The following is a 20,734-nucleotide window of genomic DNA, read 5'->3' on the forward strand; positions in this document are numbered from 1 at the left end:
GAGCGACTGAACTAAACTGAACATTCTCGCATCTGAGTGAAGCTGATTGCCCTCTCTAATGTGGGTGAGCTGTGCCCAATCAGTTGAAGGCCTGAACAGAACAAAAAGCTAACCCTCCATGAGTAGGAGAGAATTCTTCCAGCCTGACTGTTCTCCCTTTGAACTTGACCTGAGAGACCAGCTTCTCCCAGGTCTTGGGCCTGCTGGCCCTTGGATGGGAACTGACCGTCGGCTCTGCTCAGCCTCCAGGTGGGCCCCACCTGGAGGGCCCCACACAGCTTGGGTCTTGACAGGCTCCACGGTCACTCGAGCCAGTTCCTCTCGTAAACCTCTCTCTCCATGTGTGAACACCTCTTCTGGTCTGTTCCTCTGCACAGACGTGACTAATTCAGTATCTACAAAGATTATTTCTTCAGGTTCTACATTTTAAATGGTCGTATCATTTACACAGGAACTTTGATCAGCAGCCCTGCACTCTGGCCAGCAGCTTGACCTTAAGGAGACAGACTGGAATATTCTGTCCCGTGGCTGGGGTTAGGGGCCGGAGTGGTCATTAAGATGGGAAGCATTTTCACAGATGTTGAGAAGCTATGCTTGTAAAATGGTCAGTCAGGTAGATCTAAAAGTATAGAAACACCATTTGCTTCTGCAGGCTGGTGGTTCCTGACCACCACGTGGCAGATCTGACCTCCCCTGGGGACCGGGGACATCAGAGCAGGACAGAAGCCACCCGGCGGCTCAGGCGGGTCCCGAGGGCGCCCCTGCGGCCGGGTCTGGGTCGGCCAGGGCAGTCGGTGTGCAGGAGCTGCAGGACAGGTGAGTTCAGGAGGAGCACTGAGGGACAGGTGAGTCCAGGTGCAGGAGGAGCACTGAGGGCAGGAGCCGGGGAAGCCCCATGGAAGCAGGGGCCAGAGGCCGAGGGGCCCTCGGGACACAGCAGGCATGGAGCCGCTGGGCCCGGAGCCTGTCCCGACTGCCGGTCAGGGGCAGGTCGTTCAGGGAGAAGGTGCCCGCTGCTCACCTGGCAGGTCTGCAGCTGAGCCCTGCAGGAAGCATGCTGAGGAAACTGGAGAGAGACTCCCACAGGGGCCATGGGCTTTGCAGCTGAGGCCCCCAGCTGGGATCCATGGGCTCCTGGGGGACCCCTAATACGTTCAGGAGGTGAGGGGGGATAAAAAGTGGATCCTTAATTTTTCTAACATCTTTGTTGTTCCATTGCTGAGTCATATCCAGCTCTTTGTGACCTGATGGACTGCAGCATGCCAGGCCTCCCTGTCCTTCACCAGCTCCCGGAGCTTGCTCAAGCTCATGTCCATTGAGTCGGTGATGCCATCCAACCATCTCATCCTCTGTCGTCCCCTTCTCCTCCTGCCTTCAGTCTTTCCCAGCATCAGAGTCTTTTCTAATGAGTCAGTTCTTCACATCAGGTGGCCAAAGTATTAGAGCTTCAGCTTCAATCAGTCCTTCCAATGAATATTCAGGGTTGATTTCCTTTAGGATGGACTGGTTTGATCTCCTTGCAGTCCAAGGGATTCTCAGGTGTTTTCTTCAACACCATAGTTCAAAAGCATCAGTTCTTTGGCGCTCATCCTGCTTTATGGTCCAACTCTCGCATCTATACGTGACTACTGGAAAAGCTACAGCTTTGTCTAGACAGACCTTTGTCGGCAAAGTAATGTCTCTGCTTTTTAATATGCTGTCTAGGTGTGTCATAGCTTTTCTTCTAAGGAGCAAGCATCTTTTAATTTCGTGGCTGCAGTCATCATCTGCAGTGATTTTGGAGCCCAAGAAAATAAAATGTCACAGTTTCCATTGTTTCCCTATCTATTTGCCATCAAGTGATGGGACTAGATGCCATGATCTTAGTTTTTTGCATGTTGAGTTTTAAGCCACTTTTTTCACTTTCCTCTTTTACCTTCATCAAGAGGCTCTTTAGTTCCTCTTTGCTTTCTGCTACAAGAGTGGTATCATCTGCATATCTGAGACTTTTGATATTTCTCCCTGCAGTCTTGATTCCAGCTTGTGCTTCATCCAGTCTGGCATTTCACATGATGTACTCTGCATATAAGTTAAATAAGCAGGATGACAATATACAGCCTTGACGTACTTCTTTCCCAATTTTGAACCTATCTGTTGTTCCATGTCTAGTTCTAACTGTTGCTTCTTGACCTGCATAAGGTCTCTCAGGAGGCATGTAAGGTGATCTGGTCTAACTTTAATGTAAAATGTCCCCCCGTTACAAATGCAGCCACAGAACAGGCTCACTTTAACAGGGCCTCCAACCCCTGGTGTGTTGGACCCAGTATATAGCCGCCCTACAATTCATGCCAGGATTTCAAAACACCCTTTATGTTCATGAGGCTTTGAAATCAACAGTTGTTATCAGTCCTCTTGCCAGATCTCATTATTAACCGCATTAATAGACACCCCGGTCACAGAAATTTCCTAACGTTTTGATAACTGCATTTTGATGTAATTTTTTAATCTCCTGCATTTTAGCTTTCAAATTTAAAATGTTCTCTGTCTTGGGAAGGAGGGCATCTGCTTGACTGAGCTGCTGATGGGTCATAGCCCAGCAGCAGGCCTCGCAGTAGGATTTCTCAGCTCTCGTGAGCAAGGCTTCCCTGGAGACCCAGGGCAAGATATTTGCAGTTTTCTGTGTTAGGCTTTCTCATAGATAATTAGTAACAAATTATTTTAGTTTTTACTGTTGACTCTCTTTTCTCCATGACCATGAGAACAGGCACCTCTTGGTGTTGAACACTGCATCAGACACTTCTAGAACAGGGGCTGGAGTTTCCCACCCATGAGTGCTCGGTTTGCATCGAAGAACACAGCACACAACCATGCAACGGGGGATGATATGCTTCCAGGGGGCCCAGGGTCTCAGGGGCGCTTTCTCGGTCCCTTTGCTGCTGGCCACACAGAACATGCCTTCTGAAGTCGTGTGTGCAAACACCAGGGGCCAGCAGGCTGAGGTCTGCTCACGGTGGGGTCTTTCATGGTGTGCTGGCCACACGGGCTCCTGCCACTACGTGACCAGTCTTACCACACCAGGCTCCAGGGACAACGGCCAGGAATCACAGAGGCCACCGTCGCTGCTAAGCAAGGCTGCTGCTCGCAGGCTGGCCCGTTCTGCCTGAAGCAGTGGTGAACACCCGTGGTTCCCAGGCATCTCTGATCTTTAGTCAGTGTGTTTCCTCACACCCGTTAAGGTCACGGCTACGCTCAGGCACATTTGTATTTACTGCGCTGAGTTTGCATTCGCCCAGTCTCCTGATCTGTGTGTACACCTGGGCTGTACAGGACTCAGTAAATATTTGTTGAATGTAAGAACAGTTAACTTGAGAATTTACAGCTTATACAATATTTAAATCCATTTACATGAACAGTTTGCACTCACTTAATATTTAAAGTTCAGTGTTTAAGCTCCCCTGGGCTAAGCCGTCCTCTTAGACACCTTGCTCATTGGATGTCTTTCTCTGTGTGTGTATGTGAGTCACTCAATCATGTCCAACTCTTTGCAACCCCCTGACTGCAGCCCACCAGGCTCCTCTGTCTGTGGGATTCTCCAGGCAAGAATACTGGAGTGGGTAGCCATTACCTTCTCCAGGGCATCTTCCTGACCCAGGGATCAAACCCAGGTCTCCTGCACTGCAGGCAGATTCTTTACCATCTGAGCCACCAGGGAAGACTGTACCAACTCAGGGTGCCCACTGCTTTGATCAGATTTTGACATGACACACAGGTGGATCACGTGCAGCATAGCTGTGAAAGAAATAACCATGTTTGTTTCTTTTCCTTAAATCACCAAAGTCAAGAGGGGTCAACTTAAACTGCCTTCCCCAAGCAAAATCTCTGCAGAGAGGAGCCCAGAGCTGCTGCAGTGGGAAGGACTGTGTAAAAAACATGCGAATAATATCCCCAAGTCTTATCCTGAGATGTAGGTCAAGTGCAGAGGTTCTCCCAGAATGGCCACTACCCAGGCCGGTTAATTATTCCTCAGATGACATCTGGCCACTTCTGAAAAGAGGTCCTCAGTGGCCCACTAACTGCAGAATCGTCGCGGGTGATCCTTCCAGTTTTGATGTTGACTCCCTGGACAGGTAAGAATTATTCAGGCATGTAAAATGACTTTGAGGGGACTGCCTTTCTTTAAGTGCAAGATATCCAAACACTCAAAATACTTTTTTGACTGAGAAAAGTACTCCGCCACCAACTTCCTTTTGCGTTTACAAAGACACCAGAGCTGTTCAAAGCTCAGACTTTCAGTTAGCACTAGCTGGTTGTCATTTCCTTTCAGTAGGGGTATTAGGCTAAAACAGAATTTGGATAGGGCATTTTTACGTTTCCAGATTTGGAGTAAGAGATGGAATGAGGTTGAGATTACTCTTTCGACCCATTTTCAGGTGCCAGAAGAAGTAGAGTGCCACACACGTGTACAGTGAGCTTGGTTTACGGCTTCAGACTTGGGTTCTGAAGTTGGTATTTTTCACTGATCCTTTCAAATGATGGCTAGGTGGCAGCGAACCATAGTCAGGAAACCATAGACTCTGGGGACATATATTCATATATGTAGAGCATTCCCTCATAAACTGATTACATTGAATTTACTTAATTACATTGGATTTACTTCATCCTAACATAGTAATTAAAACACAGAGTCATGCTGTGCTTTTTAAACACAAATGATGGGGAAGCTTTGAAAGTCCCAGTGGATTTATTATAAAGCACATTTATACCTCTGTTTACCCATTTATAAATGTTCTTTATGATAAATCCACTGGGACTTTGGTTTGATCCCTGAGTCGGAAAGATGCCCTGGAGAAGGAAATGGCAACCCACTCCAGGATTCTTGCCTGGAGAATCCCATGGACAGAGGAGCTTGGCGGGCTACAGTCCTGGGAGTCGTAAAGAGTCGGACACGACTGAGAGACTGAGCACAGACAGATGTACATTCATTTATTACTTTTTGGAAGCCAAGGAGGAAAGAGATAAGGAAGGATGAGGTGACTGTGTCTGATGTCACCATGAGTGTGAATAAGAAGGAAGGCTTCGCCAGCTGAGGAGCATGGCTGTTTCTGGGATGGCAGATGAAGGTCCTCTGAATTCCTGTGTGGCAAATGCAGGGCAAGGCCGCGTACCCGTTCATTAAAGTGTCTGTGTGTGCTTTGATCTCTCTCTCTAAAAGGAAGTCGGTGTTTATTGGTTTCTAGCAGGCCATTCCTTCACTGCCATTTTGGTCAGTCACACAATCAATGGAATCCAGTACACAAATATTTATTTTGTGCCTTATGTCTATAAAATACTAGAGAGATACTTCGTGAAAGAAAAGGAAACGGAACTGAAGTAGGTTTAGAAGCTCTGGGCGTATCTGCAAATAGGTAATCACCGTGATCACATTTTCTCAGCTGATACTTGGTAGTTAACATTTAGTCCCTTCTGTTCATGAATATTGAGTTATTACAAAATGGTCTATGATTCATGAAACAGTCAGAGTTCTCTCCTCTTCCGAAGACTTACAACAGGAACTGAGACCCCAGGTCTCAGCCATGGGACAGAGGAGTCTCATCCCGCCCACTCGCCCTTTCCCGCAGACTGGGGCTTAGTTGTCTCTGCAAGGGAAGTTTCTAAAAGGCCTGTGCTCTCTGGCAAATGGTGCCAAAAAGAAATGAGTTACTTTGGCGTTGTGGGCTCTTTACAAGGCACATGCTGTGTGCCTGTCAAGGGATGCTCAGAGTCTGTATCTGCATGCATTAGATGCAAGCCCTGTCCACTGTCCTACAGATGAGGCCGCCACCGCAGCAATCCCACCCACACTTGTCCACATCTAAATGCCGCGCCAGACTTCAGCTCAGGGAGCCCCGGCCTGGCACCCCAAGGCCTCGCCTATGGGCCGAGATCAGGGAGTTCCTTTCCTAAAGCCCCATTTGAATGATTCTTTCTCTTTTTCTCTTCAAAATTAAGTTGGCTTTTTTTTCTAGTCATACATTATTACCATGTAGGTGTGACCTTTAGAGATGTTTGTGTTTCTTTGTCTCTCTCTTTCGAAAGAATAACCATGAACCTGGTACTAACTGAATATTAAACTAGACCTCAGGTTCAGGCAGAAAAGTCCATTGGATTTTATACATACCGTGGTGCTTTTCACAAAACTATTGTGAGGTTGCACTTGGAGCCTGTCACAGGGAGCACCCGTGTGTTGTAATGATGTATTTGGCTCCGTGTCTCCTTCCTGGGGATGGGAGAACAGGGAGGCAGGGATTTCCTCACTGCTGGGTCCCCAGGGCCTGGGATATGCTAACCATTATAGAAGTACTTGCTGAGTCTTTAATGAAAACAGTGAACAAATGGATTAATCAGTAAAGGACGTTTTCTGAGCTGTGCTCAGGTGGGAACACTGTTCCCAGGGTAGGTGGGTTTGCTCTGTGACTGAGATTCTGAACTTAGAGCAGGAGAATAAAAATGTTCATTGAACGCTGACAGCAGTGTGCTGTCATCCAGGGAGGCGTGGATCAGCAGCCTGGTTCTTCGTGAGGACTCACTTAGAACTTCTTTGTGCTTCATGGCAGACTGCGTCATCTGTTTTCCAGCTCTGGGTGTCAGGTCAGGTTTTCTGTTTATAAAGAATATTGTGGGAAGTGGAGCCCAGGAAAGGGAGTCAGCCGGCAGGCCGACACGTTACCTGCAGTCTCTGAAAAGACAGTAAATGGTCGCCTTGTCCATGTCTCCCAACTTTCTTATAGAACTTTATGGGAGAAGTCCCTGGCGGCTCAGTGGTAAAGAAGCTGCCTGCCAATGCAGGAGACTTGGGTTCCATCCCTGGGTCAGAAAGATCCTCTAGAGGAGGGCAAGCCAACCCACTCCAGTATTCTTGCCTGGAGAATCCCATGGACAGAGGAGCCTGGGAGGCTACAGTCTATGGGGTCACAAAGAGTCGAACACGACTGAGCAACAGAACAACAAAAGGCAAAATTTATGATGTATTCATTAGATGCTGAGCATCAGTAGGTGTAAATAGCTCGTTACATGTTATTTTTACCCTTGCAATTGGTGTCATCGTTATCGCTTTATTAACTGTGCATTGGAAGGTTTCTCCCTTTTCCTTGAGTCAAGAGACAGTAGTAACTCTGATACTTTAACTCGTGGGGTCCACAGCCACACCTGCCTTGTTTGCCACAAGCCGACGTGAAGTCAGTGATTTCATCGTGAAACAAAGCACCAGCCCGGAATTACTCCCCCACACATCGTGATGGAAAAAATACTGTTCTGGCACAACTCTAATGTGGGCTTCATTCCTGATTACACGTCCCCTGTGAAACGAGGTGCAGCCCACAGCTCTGAGGACAGAGGACAGTGCCACCCGCTGCTCCATCTGCAGATCCTCCAGAAGCAGACTGACTCCAGTCTCCCCCAGCTGTGTCCCTGTGGTGGGTCTGTCAGCTTTTCCACTGAAAAAAAATCAGTGTTTTCCATGATTAGCATTTTCAGCTAAGTTGAAGCCTCCTGTTCTCACAGACTCGGGACACAGCTGTTTCCCACTGGACACCTGATTGGGGGGAACCACCCTCTGCACCCCGTATGTTTCAACATTCTGTCTTGTCTGTCCCCACAACCTCAGGACTTGCCTGTAAATCAATCCTGATGTTGTGTGATTTTGTTTACAGCCTGGCCCCTTGAACACTCAGAATTCTGTACTTAGAAACTTATCTGACTCTCTATACCTTTAAAAGTTGCCTCATTCTTAGCTTTTCCTTGGAAAATCCAAGTTCTTCTTGTCCAAAGTGGGTTTTAAATATTTTAAATGAAAACAGGAAGTGTCTCAAACCATGAAACAGCTGTCATCACTTCATTTTACTATCTGCAAGATGTTAGATGCTGGCTAGACTGTAATTTCTTGCTAATTAACACATGGGAACTGGATGTCTTTGCTTGTGGCCCATCAGAACTTGTGCGGCCCACACGAGTTTCTGTAACTTCAGGGAAACCACGGTGCTCATGTTAGGGGGATGAGACTTCTGCATCCTGAGTGACTTACGTATGTTTTGAGACTGACATTAATTAAAGTGTCATAGTAGCTTTAATCTTTTATGTTGAATCTTTGCCTTTGGTTTGGGTTCTCCAATATCCAGACTCTCAATTAGACATTCATGGGCTTGATTACTGTAATTCTTTTTATGCTGTTATCTTTGAAGTTCTAATTAAGAGAGTGCAATGAATTTAAGTGTGACTGTTACATTCAAATAGAATGGTGAAGACTGCCTTTCGAAGTATATTTTATGTTGATTACGTATTTGTGCTTTATATGATAGAATGCTAATTTTTAAATTTCCTTTTGGGCTTGCAAATGGCTTGTAAGGACCAAAATCAAAAATGGTGTCCAGAATTCCAGGTGTGGAGGGATAAGGCACCCACTGAAGTAACGATGTGTTTGCATTTGAGATGACTCATGGTCATGAGGAAGTAGAGACTGTGGGTTAGTTGATTTCATCCAATTCAGGTTCAGTTCAGTTCAGTCGTGTCCGACTCTTTGCAACCCCATGAATCGCAGCATGCCAGGCCTCCCTGTCCATCACCAACTCCTGGAGTTCACTCAGACTCACGTCCATCGAGTCAGTGATACCATCCAGCCATCTCATCCTCTGTTGTCCCCTTCTCCTCCTGCCCCCAATCCCTCCCAGCATCAGAGTCTTTTCCAATGAGTCAACTCTTCGCATGAGGTGGCCAAACTATTGGAGTTTCAGCTTTAGCGCCATTCCTTCCAAAGAACACCCAGAGATGATCTCCTTCAGAATGGACTGGTTGGATCTCCTTGCAGTCCAAGGGACTCTCAAGAGTCTTCTCCAACACCACAGTTCAAAAGCATCAATTCTTCGGCGTTCAGCGTTCTTCACAGTCCAACTCTCACATCCATACATGACCACAGGAAAAACCATAGCCTTGACTAGATGGACCTTTGTTGGCAAAGTAATGTCTCTACTTTTCAATATGCTATCTAGGTTGGTCATAACTTTCCTTCCAAGGAGTAAGTGTCTTTTAATTTCATGGCTGCAGTCACCATCTGCAGTGATTTTGAAACCGAAAAAAATAAAGTCTGACACTGTTTCCACTGTTTCCCCATCTATTTCCCATGACGTGATGGGACCAGATGCCATGATCTTCGTTTTCTGAATGTTGAGCTTTAAGCCAACTTTTTCACTCTCCACTTTCACCTTCATCAAGAGGCTTTTTAGTTCCTCTTCACTTTCTGCCATAAGGGTGGTGTCATCTGCATATCTGAGATTATTGATATTTCTCCCGGCAATCTTGATTCCAGCTTGTGCTTCTTCAAGCCCAGCATTTCTCATGATGTGCTCTGCATATCAGTTAAATAAGCAGGGTGATGATATGCAGCCTTGACGTACTCCTTTTCCTATTTGGAACCAGTCTGTTGTTCCATATCCAGTTCTAACTGTTGCTTCCTGACCTGCATACAGATTTCTCAAGAGGCAGGTCAGGTGGTCTGGTATTCCCATCTCTTTCAGAATTTTCCACAGTTTATTGTGATCCACACAGTCAAAGGCTTTGGCATAGTCAATAAAGCAGAAATAAATGTTTTTCTGAAACTCTCTTGCTTTTTCAATGATCCAGTGGATGTTGGCAATTTGGTCTCTAGTTCCTCTGCCTTTTCTAAAACCAGCTTGAACAACTGGAAGTTCGCGGTTCACGTATTGCTGAAACCTGGCTTGGAGAATTTTGAGCATTACTTTACTAGCGTGTGAGATGAGTGCAATTGTGTGGTAGTTTGAGCATTCTTTGGCATTGCCTTTCTTTGGGATTGGAATAAAACTGACCTTTTCCAGTCCTGTGGCCACTGCTGAGTTTTCCAAATTTGCTGGCATATTGAGTGCAGCACTTTCACAGCATCATCTTTCAGGATTTGAAATAGCTCAACTGGAATTCCATTACCTCCACTAGCTTTGTTCGTAGTGATGCTTTCTAAGGCATCCAAGTTAGTTTACCTCAAATAGAGTGTTTCTCCAGATCCCCCTTCAATAGATTTGCTAACCCAACACTGAAGACCTTACAGGAAAGTCTTTACAATGGAGTTCCTCTGCTTTGTGTCATCCGCTGAACAGAGAGGTGGGCTTGTACTGATTGAACTTCGCCTGGAGGAAAAGCTCAAGACCAGCACGGTCCTGGAAGACTATGGCCTGCGGCCGCTGTCAATCACCATCCCCGTTGGCTGATCTTGACTGTTGAGGCACTCAAGTGCAGCTCAAATGTGGAGGAACTGATGCTTAATTATAGTTCAGGTGTTTCGATATTTTTTTCGTTTTTATTTTTTTTTTTTTAATTTTATTTTTTAACTTTACAATATTGTATTGATATTTTAGAAGTTTGTTGTCATTTAGCTGAGTCATATCTGACACTTTGTGACCCCTTGGACTGTAGCCCACCAGGCTCCTCTGTCAATGGGATTCTCCAGGCAAGAATACTGGAATGGGTTGCCATTTCCTTCTCCAGGGGATCTTCCCAACCCAGGGATCAAACCCACGTCTCCTGCACTGTAGGTGGATTCTTTACCTCTGTGCCACCTGGGAAGCCTTTAAAAGTTCAGATGGACAAAGCCATCTGGAAGGTGGCCCTTCTCACAGAACCAGAACAAATCCACGAGGTTTTAGGCACAGTCATCGTCCAGGTGGAGAAGTCTGCCCTTCTGTCGCTCAACCAGCAGGTCTGTGGCTGCAGCCTCTTCCCACCTGCCGGCTCAGCCTCCTTCTGACCCAGGGCTTTGAGTCATTTCTTCAGAAAGAGTCCAAGTGAGATGAACTCAAGCCGGCACGTGCCTGGGAAAGCCTGATTTTCACGCGCCTCATCACTCGGCTCTAACAGAAGAATTAACCAAGTTTCCTTTAAGCATCAACACTTTTAGTTCAATGCTGTTTTCTTTTTTTTTTAATGTGCAATTTTAATCAATTTTGGCTTTGTTTCCTTTTTTTTTTTTTTATTTATTCCTTTATTTCTCATGTGTTCCCCATCCTGAACCCTCCTCCCTCCTCCCTCCCCATACCATCCCTCTGGGTCGTCCCAGTGCACCAGCCCCAAGCATCCAGCATCGTGCATTGAACCTGGACTGGCATCTCGTTTCATACATGACATTTCACATGTTTCAATGCCATTCTCCCAAATCTTCCCACCCTCTCCCTCTCCCACAGAGTCCATAAGCCTGTTCTATACATCAGTGTCTCTTTTGCTGTCTCGTATACAGGGTTATTGTTACCATCTTTCTAAATTCCATATATATGCGTTAGTATACTGTATTGGTGTTTGTCCTTCTGGCTTACTTCACTCTGTATAATAGGCTCCAGTTTCATCCACCTCATTAGAACTGATTCAAATGTATTCTTTTTAATGGCTGAGTAATACTCCATTGTGTATATGTACCACAGCTTTCTTATCCATTCATCTGTTGATGGACATCTAGGTTGCTTCCATGTCCTGGCTATTATAAACAGTGCTGCGATGAACATTGGGGTACATGTGTCTCTTTCCCTTCTGGTTTCCTCAGTGTGTATGCCCAGCAGTGGGATTGCTGGATCATAAGGCAGTTCTATTTCCAATTTTTTAAGGAATCTCCACACTGTTCTCCATAGTGGCTGTACTAGTTTGCATTCCCACCAACAGTGTAAGAGGGTTCCCTTTTCTCCACACCCTCTCCAGCATTTATTATTTGTAGACTTTTGGATCGCAGCCATTCTGACTGGTGTGAAATGGTATCTCATAGTGGTTTTGATTTGCATTTCTCTGATAATGAGTGATGTTGAGCATCTTTTCATGTGTTTGTTAGCCATCTGTATGTCTTCTTTGGAGAAATGTCTATTTAGATCTTTGGCCCATTTTTTGATTGGGTCATTTATTTTTCTGGAGTTGAGCTGTAGGAGTTGCTTGTATATTTTTGAGATTAGTTGTTTGTTGGTTGCTTCATTTGCTATTATTTTCTCCCATTCTGAAGGCTGTCTTTTCACCTTGCTAATAGTTTCCTTTGATGTGCAGAAGCTTTTAAGTTTAATTAGGTCCCATTTGTTTATTTTTGCTTTTATATCCAATATTCTGGGAGGTGGGTCATAGAGGATCCTGCTGTGATGTATGTCAGAGAGTGTTTTGCCTATGATCATAAGAGACTATTATCAACAATTATATGCCAATAAAATGGACAACGAGGAAGAAATGGACAAATTCTTAGAAAAGTACAACTTTCCAAAACTCGACCAGGAGGAAATAGAAAACCTTAACAGACCCATCACAAGCATGGAAATTGAAACTGTAATCAAAAATCTTCCGGCAAACAAAAGCCCAGCTCCAGACGGCTTCACAGCTGAATTCTACCAAAAATTTAGAGAAGAGCTAACACCTATCCTGCTCAAACTCTTCCAGAAAATTGCAGAGGAAGGTAAACTTCCAAACTCATTCTATGAGGCCACCATCACCCTAATACCAAAACCTGACAAAGATCCCACAAAAAAAGAAAACTACAGGCCAATATCACTGATGAATATAGATGCAAAAATCCTAAACAAAATTCTAGCAATCAGAATCCAACAACACATTAAAAAGATCATACACCATGACCAAGTGGGCTTTATCCCAGGGATGCAAGGATTCTTCAATATCCGCAAATCAATCAATGTAATACACCACATTAACAAATTGAAAAACAAAAACCATATGATTATCTCAATAGATGCAGAGAAAGCCTTTGACAAAATTCAACACCCATTTATGATAAAAACTCTCCAGAAAGCAGGAATAGAAGGAACATACCTCAACATAATAAAAGCTATATATGACAAACCCACAGCAAACATTATCCTCAATGGTGAAAAATTGAAAGCATTTCCTCTAAAGTCAGGAACAAGACAAGGGTGCCCACTTTCACCATTACTATTCAACATAGTTTTGGAAGTTTTGGCCACAGCAATCAGAGCAGAAAAAGAAATAAAAGGAATCCAAATTGGAAAAGAAGAAGTAAAACTCTCACTATTTGCAGATGACATGATACTCTACATATAAAACCCTAAAGACTCCACCAGAAAATTACTAGAACTAATCAATGATTATAGTAAAGTTGCAGGATATAAAATCAACACACAGAAATCCCTTGCATTCCTATACACTAATAATGAGAAAACAGAAAGAGAAATTAAGGAAACAATTCCATTCACCATTGCAACGAAAAGAATAAAATACTTAGGAATATATCTACCTAAAGAAACTAAAGACCTCTATATAGAAAACTATAAAACACTGGTGAAAGAAATCAAAGAGGACACTAATAGATGGAGAAATATACCATGTTCATGGATTGGAAGAATCAATATAGTGAACATGAGTATACTACCCAAAGCAATTTATAGATTCAATGCAATCCCTATCAAGCTACCAACAGTATTCTTCACAGAGCTAGAACAAATAATTTCACAATTTGTATGGAAATACAAAAAACCTCGAATAGCCAAAGCAATCTTGAGAAAGAAAAATGGAACTGGAGGAATCAACCTACCTGACTTCAGGCTCTACTACAAAGCCACAGTTATCAAGACAGTATGGTACTGGCACAAAGACAGAAATATAGATCAATGGAACAAAACAGAAAGCCCAGAGATAAATCCACGCACATATGGACACCTTATCTTTGACAAAGGAGGCAAGAATATACAATGGATTAAAGACAATCTCTTTAACAAGTGGTGCTGGGAAATCTGGTCAACCACTTGTAAAAGAATGAAACTAGAACACTTTCTAACACCATATACAAAAATAAACTCAAAATGGATTAAAGATCTCAACGTAAGATCAATGCTGTTTTCATAGAGATCTCCCTACCATGGCTCCTTCCATCTTGAGTAGTGTAATGAGCCTTCCCTTGTGCCCGGAGCCTTGAATCGGCCTTGAGAGGCTCCACGGAGAAGCCTTCTCCCCATGCTGCTTCCTCTCACAGCCACTGTTTTCGGGGTGAGTCTCACCAACACATCTGATCCCTGAGACCTAGGCAGGATCCAGACCAACTCAGGAAATGCAATAAAGCAAAGTGCATGTAATCTCCCCCTAGAACCACAAAACAGCCTGAAGATCTCCAGGGATTTCATAGTGTTAGGCACTTGGTAAAAAAAATCAATGTCAGGTTTTAAAACCAAAGGGATGTTCCTGCCTGGACTCAGTTTAAAGAGAAAGAGAGAGAGAAAGGGAGCTAGGACTTACCTGGCAGTCCAGCGGCTAACACTTTGCCGTTCCAATTCAGGGAACACGTGTTTGATCCCTCGTTGGGGAGCTGGATCCCACATGCTGCCCAGCACAGCCAAAGAAAAGGCAGAGAGAGAAAGTAGTCAGGCCTTCAGAATACCTAAAGAAAGTTATCGTTTCATTTTTTACTTCAAAATTTGTATTTGATCACTTTTATTTAAATAAGTTTTGAGATTGTTTAGAAGTCTGTTGATTCATCTGCTCTTTGAAGCTGTACATACTTCAGTAGAATTACATTGCTAAGTTAAAATTAAAATTTTCATTCGTATATGATGTTTGTCTGACCTACATGTAGAAAATGATAGACAATACAGCCTGTACCTAATAATTAGCTCAATCATTATTACCCAAACTGTTCAACTGAATAATTGAATATTTTTCTTGAATGTGTAAAAGGATATCTATAATTACTTATTTTAATCAGTGGCAGCAAATTAACATGATCAAATGCACATTTTTAATTCTTTCTTCTTCATGGTCTTCTTTTTTTTTTTTTATGATTGGCTGCACCTCACAGCTTGCCCGATTTTAAACACCAACCAGGGATTGAACCCTTGCCCTCAGCAGGGAAAGCATGGAGTCCTAACCACTGGATCGCCAGGGCGTTCCCTTTAATTCTTTCTTCACTGTATTTTCCAGCTTCTAATTCTAAGAACTCATTTAAGAATAAACAATTCAAAAAAGAAAGAATACACAATTCTGTTCTACAAGTTGTAAGTACCAACACATATCTGTCAGGAGAGTGGACTCATGAATGAATATAGTGATATACCCATATTTTTTAAAAAACTCTGTCTCAATGCTATTTTATTTATCTAAAATATTTTATTTACATTAAGCTTTATTTGCCCCAAACTGACAACAGATTTTTAAATTATCAAATTCAGAAGCATTCAGTTGACCAAGAATGTAAAAGTGGTGCAGCGTCTGCAGTGAGTGGCCCTGTCCAAGGCCACAGGGGGCCTGCCATGTGCATACACCTGACGGGGAGGCACAGGGCCATTGAGAACCTGTCTTCAATGCCTGTCTCACGGTGTAAACTGCAAATCCCATTTGGCTTCTGTACTAATGTGTGGGCCTGGATCTGGTGTGTGCGTGTCTGGAACTTTTATGTGTATTTTTCCATGTGTTTCTTTAGCTTGTGTTAAGTTACTCACAAAACATTAGGTAGCAGCTGTTTATTTCCATGAAGTGTATGTGTTAGATTCTCACTGGGGCCGTTACAAGGGGATCAAGGGACAAGTGACAGGTATTTTCAGGGGCTGCAAAGCACCCCAGAGAAGCCATACTTCCCTCGGCCAAGGTGGTGGTGGAGCTGCAGGCAGGAATCCTCACTGGTGCAGCCAGGACTCTCCTTGGCCGCTGGTGGCTAAAGGCCACTGCAGATGTCCTCAGGGGAGCCCCATGTTCTGGTGGGACCTGACATCCACTCTGGCCCTAAGAACAGCCTCAGGGGCCCCCCCAACACAGTGTGGAAACAGCATGAACGCGTCCTTTCACTGTGCTGCCCCCCCAGCTGGAGTATAGACTGTTCTCTGCTACGCTGCAAACAGACTTGTTGTTCATAAAGTCCTGTCTGACTCTTTGTGACCCCATGACCGCAGCACTCCAGGCTTCCCTGTCCTTCACTATCTCCCGGGGCTTACTCAAACTTATGTCCATTGAGTTGGTGATGCCATCCAACCATCTCATCCTCTGCCATCCCCTTCTCCTCCTGCCTTCAATCTTTCCCATCATCAGGGTCTTTTCTAATGAGTTGACTCTTCACATCATGGGGCCAAAGTATTGGAGCTTCAGCTTCAGCACCAGTCCTGCCAAGGACCCCCCTTTTAATTAACTTGTTAGGAAAGTGTGTTGTCCCACTACATTTTTACAAAGAAATCAGTGTATAAATTCATATTATCACCCTGTGGCAAACGCATTCCAAGTTGAGAAGATGTGATAGTGGATTTTCCTGTGACCGTGGACATAAATTGCAATACTGAAAATAAGACAACCAGACAAGAAGGGAGTTTGGTTGCTTTGTCAGATTTTCAGTCTAAGTTGCACTGGGTACATTTAGTCAGATTCATCCTTTTTAGCAGGTGAAGGGAGTCCCTTGAGGTTGAGCATGACACGGGGGCGAGCTGTGCTGGACGTGGGCTTTGTCGCGTGGCGGGCATCAGCCCGGCTTCCTGCGAAGGTGTCTCGTTGTGTTTGTCGGTCCTCGCGCGCATGTCCTCACTCCTGGGAGGTGAGCACGGCCAGAAAGCCCACCGTCTGCTACTCTGTGCTCACCTCCACACTGTGAACATAAACACACCTGCGAGAGCGAGGCGTCACTCTGTGACCTGTGCCCCTGGCTTCCTCGGTTGCCTGCATTGTCACCACCAGGAGCCGGGAGGCAGGTGCCGCTCTTCAGAATCAGTATTTCTGCTTAAGAGAAGCAACTAGGACCACCCCCGCCCCCCGCTGTAGGATGAGGTCCGGGGCGCACAGCCACAGCCACGGCGCAGAGGCGGGGGCAGGGCACCGCCTGCTCTCGGCAGGGTCTGCAGACACGGTGGCAAAGGATAAAGACCCTCCTTCCTAAATGAGCTGTGCTCCCTGCGTTCCCACGAAGACGCCACCAGCTCTCAGTGTTTGACGTGAAAAGCTGCCAGTAACCTCTCTTCCCATCAATTCACATGTAGATACTGTGCTTGATTCCCTTGTCATAGCGATGTTATGAGCGGTGGAGAAAAGCTCACTGAGAAACAAAACGTGATGTGGGAGAGGTGTGGGAGAGAGGTGAATGCACTTTGCACAGCCAGCTGTGTCCCGGGTCAGGAAGGCGGACCTCAGCCTGACTCCATGCAGGGAAAGACGGGCCGTTACAGAAAGACCCGGCCACCCACGTCCCTTCACGTCACAGGGGAGCGGGTGGGCCCCGCCTGAGACACGAGGTGGTGGCCTCACTTGGGTTTATTTCTGAGCTGGTCATCTGTGAGGTGGGGCCTTCCTGAGCCTGGACAACGTCCAATAGCACCCCGGCTCTGCCCTTCCCCGTCGTAACCACCAGTAGTGTCCCCAGATGTCGCCAAGGTCCCCTGGGAGAGAGGGGTGCAGGTTCTCCGGGCTGAGCAATGCTGGCTGACACTGGAGGGTCTGAGATTCCCCAGACAGGGAAGAAGGGCAGGGACCTGTCTGGGGCCCCTACGGTCCCCAAGAGGGTACAGCCAGCGAGCCTTCCCCAGGCAAGCAGCCATCTGGGGGCAGAACAGGGCAAGGCCCTACCCCCTGCCCGCTGTCCCCTGCACCTGCTCTCCTCAGCTGGTCCATGAGACACGGGAGGCCCCTGGTTCCTGAAACCCCAGCCCCCTTCCTGCTGCTGAGTCAGCGAGCCAGGACCCGGCTGAAGGGAGGTGGCACTCCTGCCCCCAGGGCCAGCAGAGCATTCGCAACCCCTCCTGCGTCTCAGGGCCTAACTCTCCCCAAAGGGTCCTGACGATGTCCAGCCTCAGCTGGCGGTACCCAGACCCTTGATCACTCCAGATCCCAGGGTGTCTTCTCCACCCGCCAGCAATCACAGTGAAGCCTGAGCTGCTCTCTTATCTTACTGAGAAGCCCAGATACATTCATAGTTCTTTTTCTCTGTGGCCAGAAACAACCTTCTTGAAGAAGGTGGGTTTGCTGTGCTTTTTGCATTTTCCTTCTTCTGGAACAGTCCTTCTGTTCTGCAGTCACTAGCCCCCGGAGGGGCTTCCCGGATGGGTCAGTGGTAAAGAACCCGCCTGCCAAGCAGGAGACGCGGTTCAGTCCCTGGGTCGGGAAGAGCCCCTGGAGGAGGGCACAGCAGCCCACTCCAGCATTCCTGCCTGGAGAACCCCGTGGAGGAGGGGCCCAGCCTGACTCCCGGGACCTGGTGTCCTCAGTGACTGTGCCCCCATGGCGATGATGCTGGGGTTTCAACAAGCTCACTAAGTGCTGGGTTTGCTCCAAGGGGGCTTGCAGGGCACGACTGTAGGTATGTGCGGGGGGTTGAGGGGCTGTGGTGAACCGTCCAGGGGTCCCTGAAGCTTTGTGAGCTCCAGGGAACAGGACTGACCGCGGGGCCTGGGCAAGAGTTACCACAGGGCTGGAGGGGACGCATCACAGTTGACCCTGACCAGATGGACGGAGGTCTTCTTAAACCGAAGGATTTTAGCCACTTGAACACCACGGGTGGACAGGCCTGGTGAGGAGAGTGAATGAGCCTTTAAGAAGCAGCTTCAGGCAGCAGGGCCCTGCCACTCGAGGGGAGGAGCCGCCCGCCCTCGGTGGGGAGGGCCCCTCCTGCAAGCACTTCGCACTCACTTCAACGTCAGTCCTCAGTGCTGGAGGTCGGAGCTTGGGAACACTTTCTCAAACATCAGAATCTCCCAGAATAAAAACCTGGAATAAAGTCAGTGTTCAACAATTTTCCTTTTGGGGCTGATGAGCATTAAGGGGGAAAGTCTTTAAAAAGACTTGTTTTAGAGGTTTCTCTGTTGTAGACAATGTTCAGAGTCCATTTTTCTAACAGCCTTCTTCCTACCTCTGTTTTCTACCCACACATGCCTCTTTCCCATTCACCCTTTTGAAAATGTGTGCATTTTATTAATTTTCATGTGCAGTTTTTATGCCTTTAAACTCAGATCCTCCTGACGTGATAAACTCACTCTGTTTTATTTGTTGATGTCCATCTGGGTGACACTTGATGCTTTACTTCTTGGGAGAATCCACTCACACAGATTTAAAAGTCACTGGCAGGGCACCTGCAGCCTGGGAGTGCTGGTTGGAGTCCCTGCAGGTGGGAAAGGAGTTGACGCATCTCCTCAGCATGCAGCCGACTCCTGGCTCAGCTCTGCAGGCCCTTAAAGCAGAGCGGCTCCATCTGCCCCCGGGGAGGGGGCCGCCCCCCGGGCCACCCACCACCCTGCCTGGTCCCCAAGCCAACTGCCCTCGCTCACCTGCCGCCGGCGTGGCTGCCAAGTTTGCTGATGATGAGGGCCCCCGGGGGGTTCCAGCCAGTTCTTCCTTCCAGGGAAAGCAGCACAGCCAACCTCAGGGGGACGTCCACTCCCATCAGAGCAGCTGTGAGGTTTTCCTGCCGTGAGAATCGGGACCACCTGGGGCCCAGCACATACGGCTGCTGAGTTTGGATGCCTTCTAAGGGGCGTTCAGTACCGTTTCAGTTCCAGCTGCGCTAATTCCCTTCAGTGGATTTCCACCCCCTGGCCTTTGTGGAGCTGTGATATGGGCACAGGGCGCAGAGGTGAACTGGGTGGACGTGGAAACCCAGCTCCCTTCTCAGCCAGCCCCACGGTTTATACCCAGCGAGCCTGTGCTCACAGGGAGCAGACAGCTGCTGTCCCTGTGTGTCTTCTCCGTGATGAAAATAATACCTGTTCACCAGAAGCATTTGTGGAGCACACAGAGAGCCTTCCGCCACACCGTCGCTGATGAGTGTGCTGCTAACCTCTCTTCGTTCCCAGGCTGTCTGTGCAAACACAGTCTGTCTTAGTCTGGAGAGAACCGCGCAGGCCCTGCAGTTCTAGCTCTGCGTATAGGATGAGCCCCTCTTCCAGTGCCTGACCTGCATGAGGACGGGGGCTGCCCTCTGTCCTGCTGAGTCAGAAGTCACCTATTCTGCCTGATTTGGGGGTGTTTTCATAATTTTTCACTATTAAACACACGTCCGCGTAGACTGTCTCTAAGCATAAGGCTTCCCCCACACTCTGCGTCCTCTCTTAGGCTGAACGCTGGGGGAGCTGTGTGGCTGGCGGGTACTGGGCGGGAGAGCAGGCTCGGCGGGCGGGCACCCCGCTGACCTGCTGTGTCCCCCTCGCAGGCGTCACCTATGCCAGCTACAAGAAGACGCCGCCCCCCTGTGCCCCCCCGCACCACCTCCAAGCCCCTGATCTCGGTGACGGCGCAGAGCAGCACCGAGTCCACGCAGGACGCCTACCAGGACAGCCGCGCCCAGAGAATGGCCGCCTGGCCCCCGGACGGCCGCGGCCTCTACAATTCCACGGACAGTCTGGACAGCAACAAGGCCATGAGCTTGGCTCTGGAGACGGCCGCGGCACAGCGCCACGCCTCTGAGGGCCAGGGAGGCGCCACGCGGACGGGCGACAAGGCCATCCTGGCGTCCAAGGCCGAGGAATTCCTCAAGAGCCAGCGCTCCTCCATTGGGGTCCAGGTACCTGCCCGCATGCACGCCCCCCCGCCAGTGACATGGACCCGGTCCTCGTGGGGACCCTGCAGGCAGCCAGAGTCTCTGAGCCCCAGCTTTCGGGAGAAGCCAGTGGCAGTGCAGTGGGCAGAGGACCCCCAGGCATTTCCAGGGGCAGCCAGCAGCATGGAGAGTGTGGAGATAGGTTACTCTGATGCATGAGAAGGAGGGTTTGGGGTTGAAACCCAATCTTTCTAAAGCTCTTTAGTCTTTTGGGCTTTGGGACCGAAGGGAACG

The 20,734-nt window shown here is 47.4% G+C and overlaps 1 protein-coding gene across 1 annotated transcript in view; it reads left to right on the forward strand.

Moving 5' to 3' along the window:
- DLGAP2 (DLG associated protein 2) overlaps positions 1-20,734 on the forward strand; it is a 603,057-nt gene that overhangs the window by 552,989 nt on the left and 29,334 nt on the right. The window contains 2 exon segments of the mRNA XM_024986325.2: positions 20,114-20,145; positions 20,147-20,464. Of these exon segments, the coding sequence (XP_024842093.1) occupies positions 20,114-20,145; positions 20,147-20,464 (350 nt within the window).

This window comes from Bos taurus, chromosome 27 (assembly GCF_002263795.3).
Source record: "Bos taurus isolate L1 Dominette 01449 registration number 42190680 breed Hereford chromosome 27, ARS-UCD2.0, whole genome shotgun sequence".
Taxonomy (NCBI): Eukaryota; Metazoa; Chordata; class Mammalia; order Artiodactyla; family Bovidae; genus Bos; species Bos taurus.